Source organism: Balaenoptera acutorostrata, chromosome 3, assembly GCF_949987535.1.
Source record: "Balaenoptera acutorostrata chromosome 3, mBalAcu1.1, whole genome shotgun sequence".
NCBI lineage: Eukaryota > Metazoa > Chordata > Mammalia > Artiodactyla > Balaenopteridae > Balaenoptera > Balaenoptera acutorostrata.
The window spans coordinates 174103080-174129667 of record NC_080066.1 but is presented as its reverse complement, the minus strand read 5'-3'; the positions used below and the strand labels follow the sequence as shown (position 1 = coordinate 174129667).

The following is a 26588-nucleotide window of genomic DNA, read 5'->3' as shown; positions in this document are numbered from 1 at the left end:
TAAAAGGAAAGAAAGAGAAAGAAAAGACTGCTTTCTCCATCCCCAGTGGCCTTACCCAGTGTCCCTCCCACGTCAGAGGGCCTCGGTGAGGAGGGAATGACTATATTCCAAAGTATTAAGAGGTGAGAGCAGCGGCTTGACTTAGGAATTAACTTAGAACAGCCGCCTCTCTTTCTCCTCTAACTTTAATTTAGAAAAGGGAGGTTGGTGGGAGTTATTTGTAAATACCTTGGATCCTTCTTGTGTGCAGGTTCCTTTTTAGGAACAGGAGGGGGTGTTTGCGCACTTAAGCTCTGTCTTCATTTTTAAAACTGCTCTCTCCAGTGCAGTTAAGCAGTATATTTTAGGATTTCTCTACTGTTTTAAGTTTCAAGAAGTGGATTTTGTTATTTGGCGTGAATACTTTTTGAGAATTGGACTATTTTTTTTTTTAAAGCTAATGTTGGGGAAATATAATTAAAAACAAAATCTCCTTCCAACCCAGAAAATCTCTCCAAAAAAAGTAGAAGGGAAGGAAGAATTTTATTGAGTCAGCATTAAACCAGAATGTGATGTGTATCTCAGGCTATCCACTAAAGAGATTGCAAAGACAGAAGTCTTATTCTTTTGTATAGCGAAGTGGTTACAACACTTTACACCCATGTTTTCAAGATAAAATTGCTAATTTTCTCGTATCTTTATGACTGGTGGTAGGTTTTGCAATTTGGAGGCAGTTGCCAAATTAGGCCATCCTAGGAAACTGGGAGATTGGGCATTATCTTTCTTGGTGATGACATATCTTAAGGAAACATTCCTGAGAAGTGAGACTGGCTAGAGGCTTATTTGGCTTTTATAAAGATTCGAGTACAGCAGAAAAGGACTGAAAAAGAAGTTCTGAAAAAAAAAAAAGGAGGGGAAGGAGTCTCTTTCCTTTATTTTCAAGCGGGAGAATTGAACCGCTTATTTTTAATTTGCCCTCACGTCAGCAACCTGTATTATAAACCTGTTATTTTATATCCATAGCCAAGGATGCTCTTAGCATTTAGGCTTTGGTTGGAGTTAAAATTAATGTCTTGGATCTCCATAGCGTATTTGTTACTGTATTAGAGACTAAAAGTTCTTCAGACGTTTTTTAGTTTTATCTGTTAGCTTCCAGGAGTATTTTTGAAAGTGTTTTAATGTCACAATATTGATGTTGTGTGGGTGTGTTCTTTCGTTCACTATGGAACTTCATGGTAGTTGCGCATGTTGGGCTTCATGAGAGTAGGAATGAAATCTGGACAGTAATATTTGTAAAGTTAGTAGTATCAGAATCTGTGACACATAATACAATGAATGAGTTGGAAGTTTTCTGTTACCAATTTTGAAAATATGCACGAGGAAGCTCTAGATGCCTTTAGACTTCAGACTAGGAGGGTTAGCTGTCTGTTGTTACAAGCCTTTGAAAGAGTACAGCCACATACGGGATTTAGATGCTAATTAGGTTAAGTTTGTTGGTTTATACTAGAACTTGACTGAGCATCTGGTATGTGGCATGTCTTTTTCAGAGTTATCTTAAAGGGACCTATCAAACATGAGTTTTCATGTATGTAATTTAAATCGTAGTCATCAATTAAAATTAGAAAACTTGACCTATTGGCTCCGTAGTATGAACATAAGTTGTCATTGTACTTGGCATGTTAACTTTCTAATTTATCTCTATACAGAATTGTCTAGGGAAGTAACTTGGATAACTCAACAATAATTTTGTAATAGTGGAGTTGCATTAAATTTTAAAGGATTATCAGCTTATTATTTTGGCTACGGTGTTTCTAGAAAAGAGGGGAATATGAATTGGACAGATGTTGAGTGTGACACATCAGGCCAAGTTGGTGTATTGCATTTGCATCATACTAGGTGGCAGTACAGAATGGAATTAAAAGTCAAAGCATGAGGTAGTTTTTGAAAACACGAACTTACTCATTAGGAGAGTAAAGGGTTATAAGTTCATGTAAAGCATGATACTGACTTACTGTAGTCTTTTAGTATTTTTAAAGCCAGATTTTACTGGGGGGAAAATGTAATTTACTTCCAGGAATTCTCCTTATATCTAATTGGATTGTACTAACAACTTTTAAAAATTCCCAATTGTAATAGAACATAATAAATACTAATTTTTAAAGGGCAGCCCTTTCATACATATACTGTTTTCTTGATTCCCAATAGATAAATACAAAAATTGTTTTTATCAGAGATCTTATTCTGATAAGATAAATATCAGAAAATTTTGTCAAGTAGGAAATTTCTTAAAGCTGTTTTTTAAAAATGAGTTGTATGTTCTAAAATATTCTCTCTGATTGCTTTTAGGTTACCTAGGGTATGAATTAATACAGACTTGGAAACTGAAAGAACTTAGAATCAGCATTTTGAGGTAAATATGTACATACTAAAGTAGTGTTAAGGTTTCCCCATTCTGCTTTGTTAACTTATTAGCAAAACCAATTTGTGTATGAAATGAGAAAGTTTAACCTCCATGCACGCACTATAGACTAGACTAGACTAGACACAAATAAGTGAAAAGAAACCACTGCCAATTTGTTTTTCCTGAGCTTGTGGTAGTAGAGGCATTGCAGTTAAGGAGCATAAATGAAATCTGGTATCAAATCTAAAACAACATTTGTTGATTAAATCAAGCTTTTCATCTCAGTACTTTACGCTTCCTTACTTTTTGACTTATAATTTTGATTTTGATTTATAATCTCTTAGGATTATTTAGGACCTCCCCTAAATTTAAATTTCTCCACAGTATTGACATTGTTGAACTGTTTTCTTAAATTTTTATTCATAAATGAATTTTATAAAAGAGTTTATCGTTAAATTGTTCTTTGAGTTTGTATTTTTAATTTCCTTTGAGAAATTGAAATTGCTGATAGATTTCATACTTGTAGTGAAAACTTACTGCCAGGTGATTTGGATTACTCAGCCAAGTACCTCTTCTGGTCATCTTCTTTACTTCTTTTGTATATATGAATTTAGGAAATAACACATCTCTATCCTTTTATTTATTTATTTTTTCCATTTCCCTAATCACTATCTTTAGAATTTATGTACTTTGTTTGATTTCCTTGTATTCATTTTTAAATCTTTCCTCTAACTTTTCTCAAGGCAGCCCACGCCCACCCCAGTCTCTGGGAATTAGGCATGCTATTGTTATAGCTCATTCTCTTGTTCTTTGTTTTAGAATAAGACTTAGTATCCTAAAATAACCCAAATGTCTTTTGTTTAAATTTTAATACAAAGTAATGGCCTTTTATTCAGCTTTTCATATCCATAAGGCTCTCTTGTAGATGCGTTTATATTTAGTTTAAGTACAGGAGTCTTAAACTTGGCTATTTTTGCATTTATTTTTAGAGCAGAAGCTTGGGTATGCTGTGATTTTCCAATAAACTGCTATCACAATGTCAAAATGCAGTTCAGACAACAGCAACACAGAGATCTCAAACATTAAGACGGTAAATCTGGGCTTTATCGTATGTGGAAAGAGGAAGAGAGTTTTTATTCATGTGTTTTGCTAAGTTATTTCTAAATGAATCATACGAAAGCTATGAAACAACCTCACCGCTTTCATGAGTGTTAATTGTTTGACCAGAAATTTGAAATCTGTGATTGGAAAATAGTCATGTGGATTACTCTGTTGGCTCTGCTGAAGCAGTTAACCTTAGTCAGTTAATCTGTGAAACTATAGAACTTTCACTTACCAGCAGGGATTCAGAGCTTTTCATTAAGACCAAGTTAAGAAAAAAAAAAATCTATTTAAACATGCCAAAGAAAGTAAAAATTGGCAAAATTATAGGTTTTTCAGTTTTCACATTATTGGATTACTTGTTGAGTTTTTTAATGTTGGATTTGCTTTCTTCAAATAGATAGCGTATCGCTGGGGCCAGTCACTGTGTACAAAGTGAATGAAAATTAATTTAAATATTGTGACCTTCTGGAAATGTAATGGGGAGGGTTCAATTGCCGTCCTCCATTTCCCTGCAAATTTTCTCTCTTGTATCCACCCTTCAGGGTGAGTAGGAGTGGGGCAGGTGTGGATTTCCAAACCAAATACTGTAGAAATATCTTTTGAACTATGATTCTGTTCTGTATGGTATTGTGTGGACATTCATGAATCTCTGATTCAGTTCATCAGATATTTATTTAAATGTACATATGGTACATTATACCAGGAAATTTAAGAGCTGCAAAGAATGAGACACACATCTTGTTCTCGTGGAGCGTGTTTGCCAGTGTGCCAGTAAAAGAATAAGTCGTGTATGTATGTGTCTCTGTGAATATATGCAATGTGATATAAGTTATGAAAGGCAAATAGAAACTGAAGGTTTTTATGTCACGCACGTGGACAATATTTGCATTTTACAAACCTGTATTTTTTGTTTGCCATGTCTGGGGTGTGATTTGGTTCGGTAGGTGGTAGAAATATGTGTGAGACATACAGCTCTTGTACTCAAGGAGATCCTAGTCTAATGGGTCGTATTTATTTATTTACTTTTTAAAACTCTTTATTTGGAAGTAATTTCAACGTGACGGAAGATAAGGTTAGGACGAAGAATATGTGCTTTACCTATTTTGCCCCATTTGCTTTATCAGTTGCAGCCATTCTCTCTCTGTATATCTGCGTGTAGTTTCTTCTTCTGAACCACTTGAGAATAAGTTGCATACGTCATGACCCTTTTACTCCTGAATATTTCACTGTCTATTTGTCAAGAAGAAGGAAGCTCCCCTACATAGTCATGGTGCGGTTATCAACTCAGTGAACGTAACGTTGCTGTATCTACAGCCTTATCAGTGGACTCTGTAATGGTCTTTATGGCATTGCTCTCAGGAAAGGATCCAGTCTGAGGTCAGTTACTGCGTTTAGTTGTCATGTCTCTAGAGTCTTCTTTAATCGGGAATACTTTCATAGTTTTTCTTTGTACTGATACTGATAATTTTGAAGAATATAGTTCCCCCTTAAGAAAACGGAACAACAACAACAAAAAAAGGAACATTCTTCTGTTTTTTTAGACTATTCTAAAAATAGACTTTATTTTTAAACTACTTTATATAGTCTATAATGAAGTTTTAACTAAGTATTTAAATATTTATAGAGTATTTTTTTAGACTTTATTTTTTAGACTGTTCTAAAAATAGAACATTCATTTACTTTTTAGACTATTTTCTGGCTCTGTCATTATTATGAATGTTGTCTACGTGAAAAGAAATGATGACAGTGGTAAGAAGGAGGGTTCCCGCTGTACGTGGTTCCTGGAGGTGGAAGAAGTGTGTTTGGGGATTTACATTGCTGCCCTCTTTTCTCCTTTTAAAATTTCCATCCACCACCAGGATTTAGGCTCCTTTCCTGATCCCTTCCACCATGTCTTTGTTTGGTCTTGGATTAACATTTGGGTTGGGTGAAAAGTGAGGTGTCAGGCTTAACAGTGATAAGTCATCCTACCAGTAAGCAGCCTGGAGTAATGAAGGAGAAGTACAGTTGTCCTTCAGTACCCACGGGAATCGGTTCCAGGTCCCCTGCAGATGCCAAAATCCATGGATGCTTACGTCCCTTGCATAGTACAGTTGGCCCTCCGTATCTTTGGATTCATCCAGCCAACGATAGATTCGACCTGTGGGTGTGGAGCCCGCGGATAAGGAGGCCGTAGAGCTATCCCAAGAACGGTAGGCAGGTGGGAAGTGCCTGCAAATCTCTTGGGCCTTCAGCGTGACCTTCTGGATCTTAGGAAGTTAGGTGAAACAGCCTTCCGCTTCAGGTTCTCTGCAGCGGTGTTAAGAAGCTTGAATGATCAACCTGAGGGTGTTTATCCTGTGGGCCTGTAGAATTGAGAGAAGTGGATGCTGAGTGTAAAAGGGGTAAAAGGAAAGGCTGTTGGGACTTTGATTCAGTAGAGAGTGAGCACATTATTTCTCATGAAAGATATAGTTCTGCTTGACCCAGGCAAAATAATGACTTGATAGTTGTTCATAATGTACTCTGGAATGCTGTGCTTGCCATCTTCCTCTGAGAGGGATAATGAGAATGGTTTTGCTGTCTGGTCCACGGACACGCCTGCCTTGCTGAGGTCCTTGGCCCTGCAGCCATTTGCCCCTGTACCATTTACTTGAGATCCTACTTGTATTAGCTGGATGTTGAATTCTCGTCAACTGAATTGAGCTCTGAAATCAGAATTTGGTATTATACCTATGCATAAAAGAGACTACTCTTGAGACTTCTTGTTGGATTAGCTGCAACAATTTAAGTCACTGTGTTGTACAATGGTTATAAATTTAACATGTCAAGAGATTCAGAGTTTTTGTTGTCAAGGAACAAAGAGTGGGGATTCTTTCTTTCCAGTGTCATAGAGTAATAACAATGAACACTGCAAAGCAGTACAAGGGAGAAAATTCCCTTCTACAAGGCAAGTAAATTCTGCTGGTGATGGACTTTCACGTAGAGATTTGAAACCCTAACCCTCTATCTGCAGGTTAGGAATTTTAAAAAGACTGAATTATTATTTTCTCATTTTACATAATCATTTTTATCTTTGGGGAAGAATATATGCAATATAGAAGAGTGCTTAGATACCATGAAATAACTTTTATTTCACAGAATGGTGTTGCCTTGTTTTAATTTATCTAGGATATGAATAATTTTAAAGATACATATGTAAATAGTTGATCAGCTGTGCAGTTGTGATAGGTTGTCAGTTGAGAAGAATGACCTTCTGTGTTTATGGTCCTTTGATAAAATGACCAAATGTTGGCAGGCGTTTGAATCCTTCCTGTGTGCAGGCGCAGTGTGAAGTGCCTTCCATACAGTTTTCTCATTATTTTATCAATAGTAACATCTTAGAATTTACAAAGAATGTTTGAAATACGTTTACGTATGTATTTACATGTTTTGTATATATACACATGTATTTTAAAGGACATCAATACTGTACATATTTTCTCTTAAAGATATATTATGGACACAGTTCTATGTCAGTAAATACAGATCTGTATTATCTTATGGATTTATAGTATTCTATTTTAAGACTAGACCATAATTTACTTAGCTAATTTTTGATTAATTCATTTTAAGGTTATTTCTTGTTCTTAAGTAATATTGCAGCAGTAAATATTCATGTGTTTACCTCTTTGTGCAGCTGCCTAATTCTTTTAGACAGGTTTCTAGGTGTAGAATTGCTGGGTTGGCGAGTACAGAATGCTTGACTTTTAAAACGATCCTCTTAGATCACGAAAAAGCTAAAACAATTATGAAGAGTTTGAAAAGGCCCATAGGAATGATATTCTGATGTTTCTCTTGTTTCCGTGCTTTCTTTTGTTTTTAACCCTGCATGGTTGTGTAATGGTATTCTTTTTCCCTTTTGTAGTAAGCTGTGCTAGAACAAAAATGCAATGAAAGAAACACTGGATGAATGAAAAGCCCTGCTTTGCAACCCCTCAGCATGGCAGGCCTGCAGCTCATGACCCCTGCTTCCTCACCAATGGGTCCTTTCTTTGGACTGCCATGGCAACAAGAAGCAATTCATGATAACATTTATACGCCAAGAAAATATCAGGTACTAATGAGAACACTAATACTGGAGCATTTTCACTAAAATGGAATAAATTAGCATATAGTTGACACAACTTATATAAAACTCCTTTACCTTTTCAAGCTTTCCTCTTCTGATTAATTTTCTCATTCCAGATACTTTTTTTCTTAATAGTCCTTTTCTAACATCTGCTGGGTAATTGATTTATTTGATAGTTTCATTGGTGAAATTTCTTTTTCTTTTTTTTTTTTTCCCTGTGAAAACCTCACTGTTCCTTAGTATCTATTTGGGTGTGTCTGTCCCCATGATCTGGGTAGGAGTTGAGATTGGTTTGAACAACCTTGGACTGGAAGAAGAACCATGGTTATAGTCATTTCAGTTCATATTGTTCTAGAGAAGTTTTCTGTCCCTGTGAAAATAATTCTGAAAGAAATTGTAAATGCCATTTAGGCACATTTACGCAGCACAGCTATGTGTAACCGGTATTTTAATGCCTCTGATTATTATTCTTATATAAAGATGTAGAACGTATGCTTTTTGAAGGGGCAGATTTGTTGGAGGAAGATTTTAGAAAACTGAAATTTTCTGAATTAAAACAAATCCAATTTTCTAAATTCTGTACTTAGGTAAGAAGTGTATATAATCTTTTTTTCCCACTGTATTTCTAGGTTGAACTGCTTGAAGCAGCTCTGGATCATAATACCATAGTCTGTTTAAACACTGGCTCAGGGAAGACGTTTATTGCAGTACTACTCACTAAAGAGCTGTCCTATCAGATCAGGGGAGACTTCAACAGAAATGGCAAAAGGACGGTGTTCTTGGTCAACTCTGGTAATAAAAAATTATTTTATCAAATTGTGTGGAGGCAAATTGGATGACATTTTATGGTTAAGCAGATTTTTTCTGTGGGTATTAAGTTAAACTCTTGAAAGTATAGAGAGGTTGATGAATAATGTGTTTGTTGAAGCAGAAATATCATTCTGCCTTATTTCTTAACTTTATAGTATTTCTCTTAAATGTTAGTCATCTTACTTCATAGGTGTTAAACTTCAGCTTTTTTCTAAAACGTAATTGCGTTTAATTCTGATTCTGCATTTCTTTTGAAGGATTACTTTCGGAATATAATCTGATCTAAGTGGTTATTTCTGTTTTTGATGTTTTAGCTTCACAAAGTGTATCAAAAGGTGCTTGATTATGAAATAGGTAACTTTGATTTATGGTCTTGCTATACCAGTTGTAGAAAGAAAGTTAGATGCTTAACTTAAAAGTTAGATATTCAGTAAGAGTTTAAAGTACTGGTTTTTATGTGTTTGGGATGAGGTATTAAAATAAAAAGTATAAAATGTGAACATAAACTGCTCAGGTACTAATATAACCATGCCACTCCTCTTCTTTTTTTTTTTTTTTTAGATTGTCTCAGCATGTGATGTTCTCATGTGCTTTAAATACATATTAGTCTGTCTTATTTCTTGGTGATACAATCTGATTTTATTGAAGAAAACAGGAAGGGTGGATCTGGAGTAGTTGCCATTCCAACCTAGAAATTATATTCTTAGATTGGGGAAAATCACCTTTAAAGAAGAAAGGTGGTATAAGGCTCTCTGAAGTGAATGACAAAGGGTGGGGTGGTGAGTCTAATAAGTGTGTTTTGGAGATAACTGTGAAAATATGATTTTAAGTTGGCTATCTAAAAAATTGGTGGTTAGGTGTAATATATAATAATAAGGATTTCCTTAACTGTTTAATTGTTAGTAGTCCAGAGAGCCATTTAGGGAAGAGTTCTCATATTTACATGGGATATTATATTTGTAATCAGCCAACCAGGTTGCTCAACAAGTGTCAGCTGTCAGAACTCACTCAGATCTCAAGGTTGGGGAATACTCAAACCTGGAAGTAAGTGCATCTTGGACAAAAGAGAAATGGAACCAAGAGTTTACTAAGCACCAGGTAAGACTTGTAGAGAATTTTCACTTAATAAATCTGTACAAGTCCTTGGTTTGTAAGATGATCTGTAGCCTTGGTTGTCTGAATTAGGTTTGAAAACTCTACTTTTCTGTACTTTGTCAGCCTAGAAGCTAGCCCTCATGCATTTTCTTACTATAATCTCATCCTAAAGCCAAATAAATTGCTAACATGTATTGCTCTTATTCGATAGAAAAGAAACAGCTTTTACAGTATGATTTACTTGCTTGAAAAACACAAATTCCTATGACCTGTTTCCATCTTGCAGATAACTTGCTTTCAGAAAGTTTACTCTTGAGTTAAATGTCTTGAAACTGAAGACATTTCTTGGTTGAGATCTTAGCGTCTTTGATGGAAGACTTCCTCATAGACGTTTCCATGTAGCCAGCTTGTGTTGAGGGCCTTTCGTGTGTTGGATCTGAAGTGGTTAAGAGATGCTTCCTAACTAACCTCAAGCAGTCCCCAGTTTGCTAGAATGTCTTACATATTGGGTTAAGCCCTCATTAATAAAGCACGTAAAATCCACAGAATGATAAGTCCCTATCTTCTTCCAGAAAACCTTGTCAGTTTGATGGGGAAAAACTGTGCGAATTGTTTTGTGACCTGATAAAACTGATAGGTCTTATCAGTCAAAATTATGGCTGTAGGAACCTAAAAACCTGAAGTAGATTTAGTAGATTTATCATAAAAACATGGTCTCCATTATCAAAATTTTTTTTCTTGTCTCTTTCCATGTTTTCCTAATTTTACATCTTGGTTCTCAAGTACGAGCTTCCATACATTGAGGATTTGGGTTTTAATTTTTACTGATGAGTTTCTTAATCTTCACCTAAAATACAGTTGTTCCATAATCTGATTTCATAGAAGTGTGTCCAGGCAGGTGAATGGCATGTGTTGTATACTGATAGCAGTTTTATTTTAGGTTCTCGTTATGACTTGCTATGTCGCCTTGAATGTTTTGAAAAATGGTTACTTATCACTATCAGACATTAACCTTTTGGTGTTTGATGAGTGTCATCTTGCAATCCTAGACCACCCCTACCGAGAAATTATGAAGGTAAGTTTTTAGATTTTATCAGTCTTAATAATGCAGGTCAAATTACTGAGTATAAGCAATTTTTTTTTTTTTTAAGCAATGTTTTTATAGATCAAAAGCAGTATTAGTTACCAGTTTTGGGAACTTGGTTCCAGTGTAGGAATGAATGAATGAATATTAAATTAATGTTCATTTAAATCTATAACCTATAACATTAAACTGTAATAAATTTATAACAAGTTCTAAATCTATAATAAAAATTTAAACATAATATAAATCAGTAAATTATATGATCTATCATAAGTGAATTACATAATCCATCATAGCATATTTAAATGTTCCTTTTTGATAAACTGAGCTTTTAAACAAGCTACAGTAATTCTATAAGTGATAATTTTAGTATTTGTTAGGTCTTCTTGACATGTTTTATTAGGATGCTGTCTCTTTGGTTAGGGCCTTGCAAAATGAATTCCTTACTGTCATTATCTTTTGTTATGTTAGCTCTGTGAAAATTGTCCATCATGTCCTCGTATTTTGGGACTAACTGCTTCCATTTTAAATGGGAAATGTGATCCAGAGGAATTGGAAGAAAAGATTCAGAAACTGGAGAAAATTCTTAAGAGTAATGCTGAAACTGCAACTGACTTGGTGGTCTTAGACAGGTATGCACTTAGTATTGACTTGGCTTTAATGAGACCTGCTATGACAGTTTTAGGCCTTCAGTCTCAGTGCCTTGCAGATAGTCTCTAAGAGAACAAATGGCTGTTAAAAGGAAAGAGCAAAACTAAGAATTCCTTAATCAGGACAGTCATCTTCGAATGCAATAATCGAACGTTATTTCCACAGAGAGTAACGGAGGTGTTTCTGCCTTAAGAGGAAATGTTGCATAAGCATGGGCCCATCCTATTTGCTGATGTTGACGAGGACTGGGAACTCAGGAAATCGGTGTCTTTTTCTCTCAGTGTGTACACTTCGTTGTTCTGACCCACGTGTCCCACATGATGCTTTGAAAGGGCATTTATTTATTTACAGGATTCAATATTTTACAACCTGCTTTAAAATAATAGGAAACACCCTCTAGTTTTGAAAGTGGGTGTGAATTTCTAAAAAGATGTTTATGACTTTGAGGTTTGTCTCTTTTCGAAGGGGTTGCTATTTCGAGTTTCATTAAAACGTGCAGACACAAACAGCCTTTTTGATCTAAGTTGGTGGAAGTGAGCCTATGTAAGTGAGGTTTTTAAATAAGTATAACTAATTCAGTTCATATTAAAATACCCTTATTAGATATAGCCTTTAACAAGGTTAAAGATTACCAAGCGGTGGTTCTTAGAACAGTTATAGTAGAGATGACTTATTTCTCAGGTTATGAAATTAAATCACACATGGGTTTTGAGTACTGGCGCCACTAATTGTAAGCCATGTGACTTCAAGTGAGTCATTTATTGTTCCTGAGCCTGTAAAATGGCATTAGTGGTTTCAAGGGATTCTTTGATGGTCAGTTACCTTGACATGGAAAACACCTTGCGGTATACCTGTCATTTAGTAGGATTTTGGAAAGAGTTCTCTGTGGAGTGAGGTGAAAAGGTAACTTGTAGATTCATGAAACTTATGAATCCAAATGTAAGGTGAAATACAAATCTCATGGCCTTAAGGACATGCTGTTTCTGATTTTCCTGAGCTAAGACAGTCTGTGATGTAGAAGTTAAAGGCTATACTTTTGCTTTTACCTGACCTGAATTAGATTGGTAGGCCTGTACTATGTGAAGTCTTTAGGAGAAGCAGTGGTATTAGAGTGTTTGGGTAAAACTGGTAAGTAATCTATTGAGTCTGGCATTCCCTAATTCTCAAAATGTGACTCTTAAAAATTCTCTTTGGGAATAATGAAAACTGTAGTATTTAAATATCTTTATTGTATTTCTTTTCCTTAATTAATTATTATATGCTTTTAGGATTTTATGTGTTGTTCTGGTTGTCGTATTATGAAAGTCATGAAAGATCCAAGGAATGATACTGTAATTGACGGAAATTTGGGGGAGCTTTCCTTATGAAGATATGTTAAAAACACCTTAAATATAAAATTGACATTTGCAAATGCTAAAAGTTTTCAGATAGTATGGAAATGGATAAATTTAATGATAACACTTCCTCCCTATGATCTTCTCCCCTCCCCCTTCCCTATTTCTGCTTCTGAGAAATAATCATTATTGAGTTTCTTGAGTATTTTGACTAACATTGTTTCTCATTCTGGATGATGCCTAAGGGGGCAAAAGATGAAAGGCTAAAACTAAAAAACAAAATGAAAAGCCTGGGATAATAATGCAGTAACAAAATTCATATTGAGACCTAACAGGCAAACATAGTGCGGATAGAAGGAGTACCACTTTAGGAATGCTTGTTGTGAGCCTGCTTGTTATTCCAAATGAAAATAGGAAGTTTCTTTTTTGGTTTAGATATATAATGGCTCGTAATGCTATAGTGAATTTATTGTGTGTTGTGTATTGACAACTTTTGTTTCGGATATTAAAGATACACTTCTCAGCCATGTGAGATTGTGGTAGACTGTGGACCATTTACTGACAGAAGTGGGCTTTATGAAAGACTGCTGATGGAATTAGAAGAAGCACTTAATTTTATCAATGACTGTAACATATCTGTACATTCAAAAGAAAGAGATTCTACTTTAATTTCTAAACAGGTAAGCATATACAAAGTAAGTATGGGGAGTATAATAAAAGGCTTCTATTTATTTTTAATGTTGAAATGAATATTCTTCTAATGAGGCTGTTTTATATACATTTTAGTTTAAGGCCTTACCTTCTTATCTCTGGACATTTTTCATTGAATGTATCGCATTGGGTTGAGTTTACTATTACCCGACAGACATTTATATTATTAAATATAGACCTCCATGGTTTAAGGAGATGTCATGATTATTTAAGTATAAGAAGTGAGTCCAGTTTTTTTTTTTTTTTTTCTTGGTCAGATGAATTAGTTCCTGATCAAACCCCTGGGCTGAATGAATTCTTCTGCTCTTTCTTTGTATGTAACTGGATATGAGCTCGTCATCCCTGAATAGTGCAGCTTTGAGAAGCAATTCCTTAGGACAGTGGTCTTCGAAGTGTGGGCCCTAGATGAGCAGCTTCCCTCTAGAACTTTTTAGACATGCAGATGACAGGCCCCACCCTTGACCTGCTGAATCTGAAGCTCTGTGGGTGGGGTCCAGCTCTCTGAGATTTGACAAGCCCTTCAGTTATCCCGATGCCATTAAAACTTGAGAACCATTGTCCCAGGACTTTGCAGCCAGTTGTGAATGTTAACACTGTATTGAATCTAAGTCTTAATTCTCTCCTGCTGATTTTTTTCTGGAGCAGCAGTGCCCAGGCTCTGCTCAGCACTTGTCTTCTCATTAAGTCCATGTTCAACCCAGTGTGTCTTTTACTTGCCTGCAGAACTGGCAGTTCCTTAGTTTATAGCCTTACTATGGATTTATATTCTGCTCTGAGCTAGGGTTGTAAGATGTGGCACTCTGGGCATAGATAAAGTTCAAGGAAAATTGTTTTGCTTTTCTTTGATACCTAAAATAAAATTACATACTCTGTTGCATATGCATATACATATATATGTATATTCTGCTACATAGTTCTTTGCATATTTACCTAGAAGTAAATGACTCAGTTGTACTTCTAACTAATCACAGTTCTAAAATTGCTTTATTAATTGTATACAATTGCATCTTTTAATTTCTCTTATTTGATTATTTTCACTGGGGAAAACAAAAGGATGGTTCTGGGCATATATATGAAAAAGTAGAGCTTGAAGAGACCATTGGCCCTTCCCCCTAACCTTGGGGAATTAACCTCAGTGTTTATATTAGAGGGGTAAATTTATTTTGAAGGGGCAGACTAAAGACAACTTAAATCCCAGTTAAACTACATATGAAAATAACTACATGATTATTGTTTAGCATTTGGGCCTTTACATTGTTTTGTAGATACTCTCAGACTGTCGTGCGGTACTGGTAGTTCTGGGACCCTGGTGTGCGGATAAAGTCGCTGGAATGATGGTAAGAGAACTACAGAAATACATCAAACATGAGCAAGAGGAGCTGCACAGGAAATTTCTATTGTTTACAGACACTTTCCTAAGGAAAATCCATGCACTATGTGAAGAGCACTTCTCACCTGCCTCACTTGACCTGAAATTTGTAACTCCTAAAGTAATAAAACTGCTTGAAATCTTACGCAAATATAAACCGTATGAGCGACAGCAGTTTGAAAGCGTTGAGTGGTATAATAATAGGAATCAGGATAATTACGTGTCTTGGAGTGATTCTGAGGATGATGAGGAGGACGAAGAAATTGAAGAAAAAGAAAAGCCAGAGACAAATTTTCCTTCTCCATTTACCAATATTTTGTGTGGAATTATTTTTGTGGAAAGAAGATATACAGCAGTTGTCTTAAACAGGTAAATCTCTAAGATTAACATTTTTTCCATAGTAGAACAGGCAGCTTTTTGTTTTGTGAAGTGATATGTTGTAATAGCTTTAAGAGCTACCAGGAGGCTTATGTAAGTGTCCTGTACTTGGCACCATTATCATAACTCATGTGTTATGCTATACTGGGATTGACAGGATGTTTATATATACAATAGCTTTCCCCAAAGGCTAGATTTGACATGACTGAGGTCTTTTCCCCTAAAGGATGCTAATCTTTTCTAATCCATTAAAATAGAGTGCAAGTGTAGGAAAATTGTTACATTAAAGTAAAGCATTCCTTGTTTTATATTAGTTGTTAGATTCAGTTAGATATTTATTAACCTGTGACTGTGATGTGTTAGGCATTGTGTTGAGCTTTTCACACCAAGCTCTCTCCTTCAGGTAATCTTAAAGATAAATTTTATCAGGTTATTACTGTGGCTAATTTTTCTGTGTTAGCTTTTTTCCTTACCAGATGTCGATTCAGGTTGGCACGTTTGCAGTGAAAAGTTTTTAACAACTGGATTTGAAATTTGGATTGGTTCATAGACTACATATTAAAATTTTCTGAATCAGAAGAAAATAAAAATGTTAGGGAGGAATTCAGAGGATATTAGCAAAGGTGACAGCGAATGCCAATTAAGTTGTGAATTCCCACCCTAATCCCTTCTTCAATAGAAGTGTATTTTTCCTGAATATAGACCCAGCCAGCCAAGGAGCTACACTTCAGATTTGTGTCAAGTGGTCACTTAATGTATGGTTCTTTTGACTTGTGGATGGATGCTCTACTATTTATAAGGGCCAAAAAGGGTCCTTATTTTGCATTTCAATCTACTTTTCTACAAGATCCATTAATTGGCCAAAGTTGATCCCTAAGAGCCTTTTCTGCAAGTATTGATCTCTGAGGAGAAATTAAGCTTTGTTTCCTGAGGTAATTTGGGATTTTTTTTTTTCAAACTGCTTCTGACTGTTTGGGGGCCTTGAGAACTTACTTGAGTAACGAGAAATTGGACTCTGGGGTAGTCATCTGGCGGTTTTCAGTCTGGTAATTTTCATAGTCATTGGGCCTGATCCTTATGATGAATATGAAGTAAAATAACTTTAGGTAGTGAATTACATTGGAATCAGAAGTTTAAGGTTGGAAAGGGACTTCACTGACTATCTAATCCAACCCACTTACTTTTATAAAAAAGAGAAAGGCCTCAGGAGGAAAAGTGATTTGCTCTGAGTTAAATTGCCAGTCAGTGGCAGAGACAACTCTAGAATCCTGATATTCTACCTCCTAGTTTCCAGTTCTTTGTATAATCATAATGCCCTTGGGTATGGCAGAACACTAAAAACCAGTGCTTTCCAGTGGGAAGACTGCCAGGAGGCAGTCCAGGGAGTGCATATCTGTTTGGGTTATTTCTTAGAATGGGGGAAAGGCATTTTGGGGGTCAGAAAAGTTTAGTGTTGGCACAGTTGTAAGCCGAGTAATAGACGTACTCCCTGCCCCCATACAGGATGGTTTAAGAATTAAATAAATTTTCTGGGGCTTGGAGAGAAGTCGGGGTTCATTTTCTTCCTTTCCTCTCTTTTCTGCATGCGTTTTTAAGTGTAGAGATGTATCCGCTTTCACTGCAGGAATATTAGCCTGAAAAGGTTTATCAGAAGTCAATGTTACTTCCTATTGACTTTGAGGATCAGATTAGTTGTGATCAACTTTCATAAAGTGTGGCTGGAATTTAGTGTTGGATGATGAATCAGGAGCGGTTTGAGGGTTGGCTTTATGGACAGCTAATTAAATATACAATAGAGGTCTTGTTCCAGTAAGCTTTTTAATAAGCTTAGAAAAACTTCCTGAAATCCAGGTTCTTTCCTTCCATCAGTTCCCTTCTTCAGTGAACAGTTTCATGGGAGTACAAGCTATTGTAATACACAGGCAGTTTTCTACTCTCCTAATTAAAAAAATAAATCACAGCTACTTCTATATATAATGTAGTATGTGTACAGTCTCTGTTTATAGTTTTTCTTTTGCCTTTTGTGTTTAGGGCTTTATCATTTATAATTTACCTTTATATATTTTTTAAAATTTCAGAACACTCCATGAGGGAAGAAGGTAGATGTTTTTACTATATCATAGATGAGGAAAATAACACTCAGTTTGTGACCTCCTAAAATAATGCAAGTATCAAGTGGCAGAAAGTGGTTTCCACTCTCCAAGTCTAGAGCTCTTTTCACTGTGTAATTTACTAGTATTGTGTGACTTTCACCAGTTTTTCCATTAATGTCCTCTTTTTAAAAAAAAAAATTATGTATTTATTTATTTACTTATTTTGGCTGCACTGGGTCTTAGCTGCGGCACACGGGATCTTTGTTGCGGCATGCAGGATCTTTAGTTGCGGCATGCATGTGGGATCTAGTTCCCTGACCAGGGATTGAACCCAGGCCCCTGCATTGGGAGCACAGAGTCTTACCCACTGGACCACCAGGGAAATCCCTATTAATGTCCTCTTTTTAATTCAAGGTGTACCAGAGTTCATTTAGTTGTTATATTTCCCTAATTTCCTTTGGTCTGTTACAGCTTCTTCTTTCCTTGTTTTTGATGACTTTGACACTCTTGAGGAGTACTGGTCAGATATTTTGTAGAATGCCTCTCAGTTTGAATTTGTCTGATGTTTTTCTCAGGATTAGACTGAGTTTTAGGATTTGGAAGAATACTGCAGATGTGAAGTGTGCCCTTCTGGTCACTTCGTCTCAGAGGGATTCATGGTATTAACACGGAACATCACTGGTGATGTTAAACTTCATCATGTGATCATGATTGCGTTTGCCAGTTTTCTCCACTGTAAAGTTATTGTTTTTCTCTTTTCTTACTTAATTCTTTGGAAGCAAGTCACCAAATCTAGTTTATCCTGGGGAAGGAGGGATTCAACTTCATTCCTGGAGAGGGGCTTATATATATGTATGTTACAGAAATTCTTCTGTAAGGAAAGTGTGTCTCTTTTATCTGATTTATCTGTTTATATTTGTTGAATCATGTTCTTTTATCATTATGAACTCGTGTTTGTTTATTTTATACTTCGGTTATAATCTGATACTAGTTTTTTGTTTTTTGTTTTTTGTACAAGTTGTTCCACCCTGGGCCATTGGGGGCTGTTTGAGGTTAGCCCCTGGGTCCCTTTGACATGCCCTCATCCTTTTGTTTTTTGAACACTTCCTTACTTTCTGGCACTACAAGATGTTCCAGGCTCATCTTGTATTTTTCTTGCATAGGATCAGCCATTTCTCCAAGGAGCCCTGGTTCCTTTTATTTCTACTCACTTTTTAGGTGTATGTTTTGTGCAAGTTATTTAACTTTTTAAAGCCTCAGCATCTTCATCTGTAAAAGAGTAATAATACCTCCCTCTCTTACTGGGTTGTTGATAAGAGACACTGTATATAAAAATGACAGTCTTACCACCTGACATTGTGCTTGGGGAGGCTGTATGCACACACATGCACTGTGACCTTTGGGTCTGTGCCAGCGGCGTTGAGTAAGATACAGAGATTGAGGGTAAGCATAAACTCTTAGTTTTAAGAGTAAGTTATGTCTGCTGAATGTAATACAGTTATATTCATAAACTCTTAGTTTTTTATGTCTGCTGAATGTTATACAATTGGCCGTTGAATTTTAATGCTTTTAAAGTTACATTTTCTTAGTAGTTAATTTTCGTGGAATTTTACAAAAATTTTGGTTTCAGGTGAGTTTGAAATTAGGAAAAAAATAACCAGTTCTTTGCTATACATTGTTTGAGAAGCTCTGTGCACTAGAGAACAGCATTCTTTATCAAACAGCTTGCTTGTGGAACAACTCACATAAACTCAGTATAAAATTAGAAGAAACAAATCAGACTCTGTCCCAGCAATTCTGTGGTACTGTGAAATCTAGGCAGTGTGTGTTACTCAGTAACAAGCTCCCTGACAACAGTAGACCTTGTTTTGTTTCTCTGGAAGCCCATAACTTTGCAGGGATTCCTTAAATTTATCTGATAGAGAAATTTTTCTCTTTAAACGTTATCAGCATAGGTATATAGAATTCAATTATTGCTTACAAGAGATTTTTTTTTTTTTTTATTAATGTGCACATTGTTTCTGCTCTTCCCAGCAGCACTGATGAGAGTCTCGTTAAGGAGAAGTAAATTCACTTGTAGTGCTTCTGCTTCTCAGCCAGTTGAAGTCTACCAGATTTATTTTTTTAGGCAAATTAAAATACACTTTACCTAATTAGGAGTAACTTGAAATGCATTTTTTTAAACCTCTGTTATGTTCAAATTGATGCTAATTTACATAAACTAAAATTTGGAAGTACATATTATTTCTAAGATAATTAATTTCATATTTTAGATTTTGGGGCATGCTGTTGGCATGTAGCACTGTTTCCTGTTACTGACATCATAAGTTTATAATAACTAAACGAATCTTGGAACATATTAAAGACGTTTCTGATTTTGAACTTTTTAAGTACTTAAACTATAGAGCAGACTCTCAAACTAACCTAGACACACAAGTGTTTTACTGATTTGGAGGCAGGAAGATATGCTAGATGGCCCTTCAAGGTTTCTTCCAGGGCTTTGATATTAGCCTGTTTCATGTACTTATTGTGGAAAAAAAAAAAAGAATGGTTTGACTTAAAAATGCAATTTTCTATTAGGAATTTATACTATGTTGTATGACTTCAGAAGAACCATATGGAATCACTTAGGTCAGGTGTGGAACCATTTATCCTGTGTGCTGAGTTTTTGAATGTGGGTATTTCCAAAATAGCTGTAATGGCAACACTAACTGTTAACCTTCTGCACCCATGTAACGTGAGCCCGTCCCGTAGCTCTTTTCCGTTTCTTAGTGGAGGGCCCGTCGGAGGGGACAGGCTTTCTGGGCTAATAACAGAGGTGCAGGCAGAAAGGGGGATGAGCTCGGGAGTATGTCCTCTTTCCTGACAGGCTGGGGTGGGAGCTCTCTTGGCCTTGCAGCGCCGAAGCTCAGTGGCCTTTTGTGCAGAACTGTGGTCAGCGGCCTGCCCAGGGACGTGAGTGTTGGGAATGGAGGTGCTTAGCAGCGGATGGAGGGATCCCTTTCCCGAGAGCCGTGCTTCCAGTGGTACCGGGTGCTGGGGTAAAACTACAAGAAATAACGCACTTCTCTTCATGCACAGCTGGAACTCTCTTACTACATGCAGAGGAGAATGAAGTATTCCTTTGGGGTATTTGGTACTTTGCCTAAGTTTGGCCGTGGAGACAAGGGCATGACCACTGCTGCAAGTTCTGTGTGTGCTTAGGGAAGTGCGTTGAGAAAGAGTGTGTGTGGTTTTTTCATTATAAGACTTGGACTAAAGCCAGAATACATGAGGAATCCATGTTTCTCTTTGCCTAGCGCTGTCCCCTCCTGGGCCACATTTCTATGAAGGTCGTCACTGCCAAATTAGAAAGTTTGAGGTACTGTGACCATTTCATTCATCAGTGTAAATCAGCCCTGTACTTGGTGTTAGAAGTATTTGGTCCACAGATCGACGCAGAGAAGAGCGACGGGGATTTCTTTTTAAGCTAGTTGAAAAAAAAAATACCAAGACTATTTTGTTAGGTATGTTGGCAAAAGGATATGTATTTCCATTTTAAGGGAGACCTTACAAACAAAAGTTTAAATTTTTTTCCCTCAGCAGTGCTTAACTTCCAAATGTATATAATTTTCTTAGATTGATAAAGGAAGCTGGCAAACAAGATCCAGAGCTGGCTTACATCAGCAGCAATTTTATAACTGGACACGGCATTGGAAAGAATCAGCCTCGTAACAAACAGATGGAAGCAGAATTCCGAAAACAGGAAGAGGTAACCTAAGTTCAAATAATTGTACAATAACAATTTTCAGAACATATACAAACTCTGCCCATAGGAACTTCCTTTCTTTGTAGTTCCTCTGCATTTTTTTGGTAATACAGAGTACTTGTTCATATAGAAACTAGCCGTCTCCTTTGAGGTAGCTGTATAGCGATTCATACGTTGAGAATCTATCTGGAAAATCAGTTCTGTGTCTTAATTGCCATCACCCATTTTGTTTTCCTTCATTGGGCTGATGGCGCACAACTACATTTTATAGAAAAAGAAAGCTTGCGTAAACTTAACTCCTTTTGACTCCGTACGACTCTGAAGCAACAAACTGAAATTTTTTCCTAGAGAGTGTTTTGTTTTCTACTTAAAGTCCTGCCTTGGTTGAGTCCTTTAAAAATAACAATATATTTTAAAGATTTTGGCCTAATTTTTTTCATGCTTTTTAAGATTTTGATATAGGAAATAGCATTGTAAAGATGCTAAAACTTAATATAGTGTTCCAGCTTGCAAATAAAAACTTTTTATTTAAAATTTGTTATTTAACTTAAAAGTAGCGGAATAATTCACGTTGAAGTCATTTCTATGTGATAGCTCTTTGATAATATTCCAAGTTTGGGGAGTCTAATAGCCAGAGTCTGACAGATCAGTCTAAAACCCAACTTACTTTCATATTTAACTTATTCTGGATTGGGAAATGATGTTACCTTAAATCTAGTATGAAAAAATTTTTCACTTTAAAAAAAAATCATTTCTGATCCCTTAAATGTGTCCCAAGATGCCAGAAAATAAGTAATGCTTTGCTTGTAATTTTTAATTCCAAGTGATTTAGGGATTTTAGTGAAAGAGTTTTGACATCTTTGGAGGGATGTTGGCACAAACTCACAGCCATAAGATCCCATTACGGAGGCTCAGAATAGCAACGGGACTCCAGAAGCGGATTCGTTTGGTCACTTTGGTTATTCAAGAAGCCAGCGCCTTCATCTTGAGGGCTGTGATTTGTCCGTGGATGCTTCTGTAAAATAGAAAGGCACTTTGATTTTTCAAGTCATATTCAGTTGAAAATGTCACGTGTTCATGCGTCTCGAGTTTTGTGTGATTGTTGTCATCATCTTTAGCCTGGCCTGGTTTAAGCGTGCTCAGAGTATTGTCAGAAATGACAGTTGTCCCTTAATTTTACTACATTGTTTTCTTTGGAAAATTTCTTAGAATTGCTATCCTTGGTGGATTTTTTTCAGGTACTTAGGAAATTTCGAGCACATGAAACCAACCTGCTTATTGCAACAAGTATCGTGGAGGAGGGTGTTGACATACCGAAATGCAACTTGGTGGTTCGTTTTGATCTGCCCACAGAGTATCGATCCTATGTTCAATCTAAGGGAAGAGCCAGGGCACCGATCTCTAATTATGTAATGTTAGCAGATACAGACAAAATAAAAAGTTTTGAAGAAGACCTTAAAACATACAAAGCTATTGAAAAGGTAAGATTCATGTGTTATCTTTAAGTTGTGTTTATGTGTATAGAAATAGTTTTATCTTCATAGAATAGTCTCAACAGAGGTGTGCAGTGTGTACACTATTAGAAAGTTGAGAGTAATTACACAGAGCCAGCAGTATTTTACAATAAAATAGCAGTGAAAATGGTCATATGGATTATTGGGGAAGAAGACCTGGAAAGTGTCCTGTGTGGACAGTGTAGTCACAGTTGATTGTTTGAGATGCAGAGTGATTTGAGAGTGATGACATAGCCCCTATACTCATGAAAGACTGGGGATCACTTGTGTGTGTGTGTGTGTGTGTGTGTGTGTGTGTGTGTAGGTAGGTAGGTAGGTACAGTGCCTTTTAAGCCTTGTTACCTGTATGGGGAACTTCTCCACATGATTGGAGCTGGAAAGGATTAATTAGGAGAAATTTTCAGCAGCAGGCAACTATGGAGTATTGAAGTGTATTTAGGAGAGATGTTTCATGTCAAGAGAGCTTTTTCTGTAGGTACAGAGGCAGACAGCTAATGGCAGGAAAAGCATTTGTTCTCATAAATTCTGTTTTTAAAATGTTCAGATCTTGAGAAACAAATGTTCCAAGTCAGTTGATAGCGGTGAGACTGACATTGAGCCTGTTGTGGATGATGATGATGTTTTCCCACCATACGTGTTGAGGCCCGATGATGGTGGTCCACGAGTCACAATCAACACGGCCATTGGACACATCAATAGGTATGGCATCAAATCATTTGCATGGAAAGCCTGTGAGAATTGCGAGATTTAAGTCTAAACCTATGAGTATTGTGTTTTTTACCTTTTGCAAACAATCACCAGTCTTTCTACTTATGGCTTGTGATACTTTGATGAGAGAAGGAAAAGAAGTTGCTTTTTTTTGTTCATTGTTCTTTTTTGTCAGAAGGCAAAACCAGTGTTGCGTAGTAATAAATGTTTAGTTCTCATTGGCAAGGCTGACATGATGAAGGCATGCATATTTTAATTAGATTGAAATTAATTTTGCAACACTCTTTTATAAATCTTGAAACTTGTTTTGTGTCATGAATGTTGGTGGATGTTGAATTTTCCATTAGCAGTAATGGAAGATTATGATAAATTAACCTTTTTTTTTTTTTTTTTATTGGAGTATGTTCTGTTTTACTTTGTCCTGAGTTGGTGGTAACATTTCTAAGAACTAAGAAAAGCAGATACATAGCTAGATTATGTATCAGGATAAATTTTGTGCAGAGGCAAAATAAAGGAGCAGAAAACATAAGATTTTCTTTTTAACTTTTTATTTTGAAACAATTTTAGACTTTAAAATATTGCAAGAGTACTGCAAAGAACTCACATATACCCTTCACCCAGAGAGACCCATTCAAGTTTCACGAGAATGTTCTTGGAGTGAAAGGGTCCAGTCCAGGATCGTGGGTTGTACCCATTTTCCTCATCTCTCTGGTCTCCTTCAACCTGGAACCATTCTTCAGTCTTTCCTTGACTTTAATGACCTTGCAACTTTGGAAGATGACAGGCCAGTCATTTCTCAATTTGGATTTATTTGATATTTTCTCATGATTAGACCCAGGTTATGTGTTTTTGGCCAGCATATCATGGAAGTGATGCTGCGTTCCTTTCATTCTCTCTAATGGGGTCACTCAGTGTTTATTTGTCCTCTTATTATGGTGGTGAGTTTGATCACTTACGTGAGGTCTGCCAGCTTTCTCTACTGTAAAGTTGCCTTTTTCCCCTTTATAATTAGTGACTATTTCATGGGGAGATATTTTGAGATTATATGAAATTTATTCCTCTTCCCAGTTTCACCCATCAGTGTAAGTACTCAATTGATATTTCTTGCCTGAATTGATTATTTCTGTGATGTCTGCAAATTGGTGATTTTCCGATTGCATTATTCTTTCTGTATTTATTAGTTGTCATTTTACTGTGAGGAAGAGCTTTCTCTTCTCTCCGTTTATTTGTTCCTTTTATTTTTTTTATCCAATGTGAACTAATGGGATCCTGTTTTATTCAGTCATTTGTAGTCTTTTACTATCATTTATTTTGTTGTTAAAATTGTGTAAAATTTGGCTGATGGAGGCCCCTTCATTCTAGCTTCTATGTCTTTTTAACATGTCACCATTATTCTTGGACCATTTCTGTATTTTATGGCAACTAAGATGTTCTAGACTCATAATTTCCCTGCCCCAGCCTAGATATTGGCTATTTCTCCAAAAGGTCCTGGTTCCTTTTGGTGGAGAATGAGTTGTGTTTAGAAACCAAGATCTGTACACTAGGTGTGTTCATTGCCTCTGGAGTATTACTGCTACCAGGCTGTTTAGTAGATGGAGCTAGAAAATGTTTATACCTATTCACATACACGTTTATATTTATATAAACATTTATATAAATACACGTTTGTAGTTATTTCTGTATCTGACTACGTGTCTGTTGTTAACTCCATTTTTTAGTAGGACACCAGAGGGTTTATTCCAGCTTCCCTTTTTTCCATCTTTGTTCCTGGCTTTTTTAATAGTGAGGAATCTAATTCCCATCGTCCTCAAAATAATTACTTGACTGTTCAGTCTCCCTGTATGTGGCAGTCTGCAGGGCTGCCAGCATGTTTAGGTGCCCTCATTGCACAGGTCCTGACCTTGCAGGGTTGCTGCCCATTCCACTGCCCTCCTTGCATGCGTCCTGGCCCCTGCTGGGTTGGCTTCCTGTCCCAGTGCCCTCCTGACTTGGGCCCCGGCTCCCTCGAGGCTGGCTTCTTGCCCTGCTTGCAGTGCTCTCCTTGTGCTGCTGCTGGGTGGTCGTCTTGTTCTGCTGCCCTCCTTTGTGTGAACACTGGGCCCGCTTCTGATGCCTTCCTTGCATAGAGCCCAGTAGTTGTTGGCAAATGTAAGATCATTAAGGAACAAACACTGGCAATTTATTCCCCGTGTTCAGAACACGGATTCTGAACAATACTTTCTGCACAGTCCAGTCATAGCACTAGACGTATATGGCTATTTATATTCAAATTTCAATTTTAATGAAAATTAAATAAAGTAAAAGATTTAGTTCCTTAGCTGCCCTTGCCACATTGCACGTGCTCAGTGGCCTCCCTGTCAGACAGCACAGATACAGAAAGAACATCATTGCAGGAACGTTCCATTATGTATGTAAATGTACTGTTCCATCTTATTGAAAGTTTGAAGCAGTGAAGCTCAGACTCCACATATAAATACCAATCCAGTAGAGGGAAAGAGGGGCATAAAAAAATCAAAACTTTAGAATGTGAATATCAGTAAAAATTCTTTCCTCTGTTTCTCAGTTGTAGACTCAGCATCAGAATTTCTTTTTCTTCACAGATACTGTGCTAGATTACCAAGTGATCCGTTTACTCACCTGGCTCCTAAATGTAGAACCCGAGAGTTGCCTGATGGTACATTTTATTCAACTCTTTATCTGCCAATTAACTCACCTCTTCGAGCCTCCATTGTTGTAAGTTTAGAAAAAGAAATGATTGTGCCTTAAAATATGTCATTAATGGATTTGTTTTCAGCTTCTCTAAGGCTATGCAAGTTACAGGTAAATTTGGCTTTAAATCTACTTTAAAAAGTAAATTTGTAAATCTCTTTTGTAGTCAACTATATGTTCAAATCTTCAATAGACTGTATAATTCGTAGACTCCCAGAATTAGAGTAGATGACCTCTGAAGTTTCCTGTAAGATCTTACTACTGTAAACATTTTTGGCAGAATCATTCAGCTGTGGCTTAGATACTTACAGTGACACATAATTCATTAAATGGAGTTGGGTTGCTCTAGTTATTTCGTTGTTGACTTGAAAATCAGCCTTTGTGTAACTGCTATCCTTAGTCTCAATACGGATATATGAAATTCTTACTAAAATTTAAATTCATCAAAATTGTAAAATCTTAGTTGTAAGTATGTAGGTTTTACTGGGCAGGCTTTTTTTTTTTTTTAACTATTTATTTTTGGCTGTGTTGGGTCTTCGTTGCTGCGCACGGGCTTTCTCTAGTTGCGGCAAGCGGGGGCTTCTCTTGTTGCGGGGCACGGGCTCTAGGCGCATGGGCTTCAGTAGTTGTGGCACACAGGCTCAGAAGTTGTGGCTCGCAGGCTGTAGAGCACAGGCTCAATAGTTGTGGTGCACGGGCTTAGTTGCTCCGTGGCATGTGGGATCTTCCTGGCCCAGGGCTCAAACCCGTGGCCCCTGCATTGGCAGGCGGATTCTTAACCACTGCGCCACTGGGAAGCCCTGGGCTGGA

The 26588-nt window shown here is 36.7% G+C and overlaps 1 protein-coding gene across 7 annotated transcripts in view; it reads left to right on the top strand.

Moving 5' to 3' along the window:
• Positions 1-26588, top strand: part of DICER1 (dicer 1, ribonuclease III) — a 68292-nt gene that overhangs the window by 16564 nt on the left and 25140 nt on the right. For 2 of the 7 annotated variants that reach the window (XM_057542594.1, XM_057542592.1), the window contains exons 2-14: positions 2326-2389; positions 3370-3470; positions 7371-7559; positions 8204-8366; positions 9352-9482; positions 10420-10554; positions 11035-11195; positions 13060-13228; positions 14525-14997; positions 20718-20850; positions 22086-22328; positions 22906-23060; positions 25670-25802. In XM_057542594.1, coding sequence (XP_057398577.1) covers positions 7416-7559; positions 8204-8366; positions 9352-9482; positions 10420-10554; positions 11035-11195; positions 13060-13228; positions 14525-14997; positions 20718-20850; positions 22086-22328; positions 22906-23060; positions 25670-25802 — 2040 coding nt within the window. In that variant the 5' untranslated portion in view covers positions 2326-2389; positions 3370-3470; positions 7371-7415. Of the gene's footprint in view, positions 1-2325; positions 2390-3369; positions 3471-4608; positions 4862-7370; positions 7560-8203; positions 8367-9351; positions 9483-10419; positions 10555-11034; positions 11196-13059; positions 13229-14524; positions 14998-20717; positions 20851-22085; positions 22329-22905; positions 23061-25669; positions 25803-26588 lie in introns of those variants that run through there. The other 5 variants (XM_057542595.1, XM_057542593.1, XM_007178898.2 and 2 more) reach the window with 4 other exon arrangements.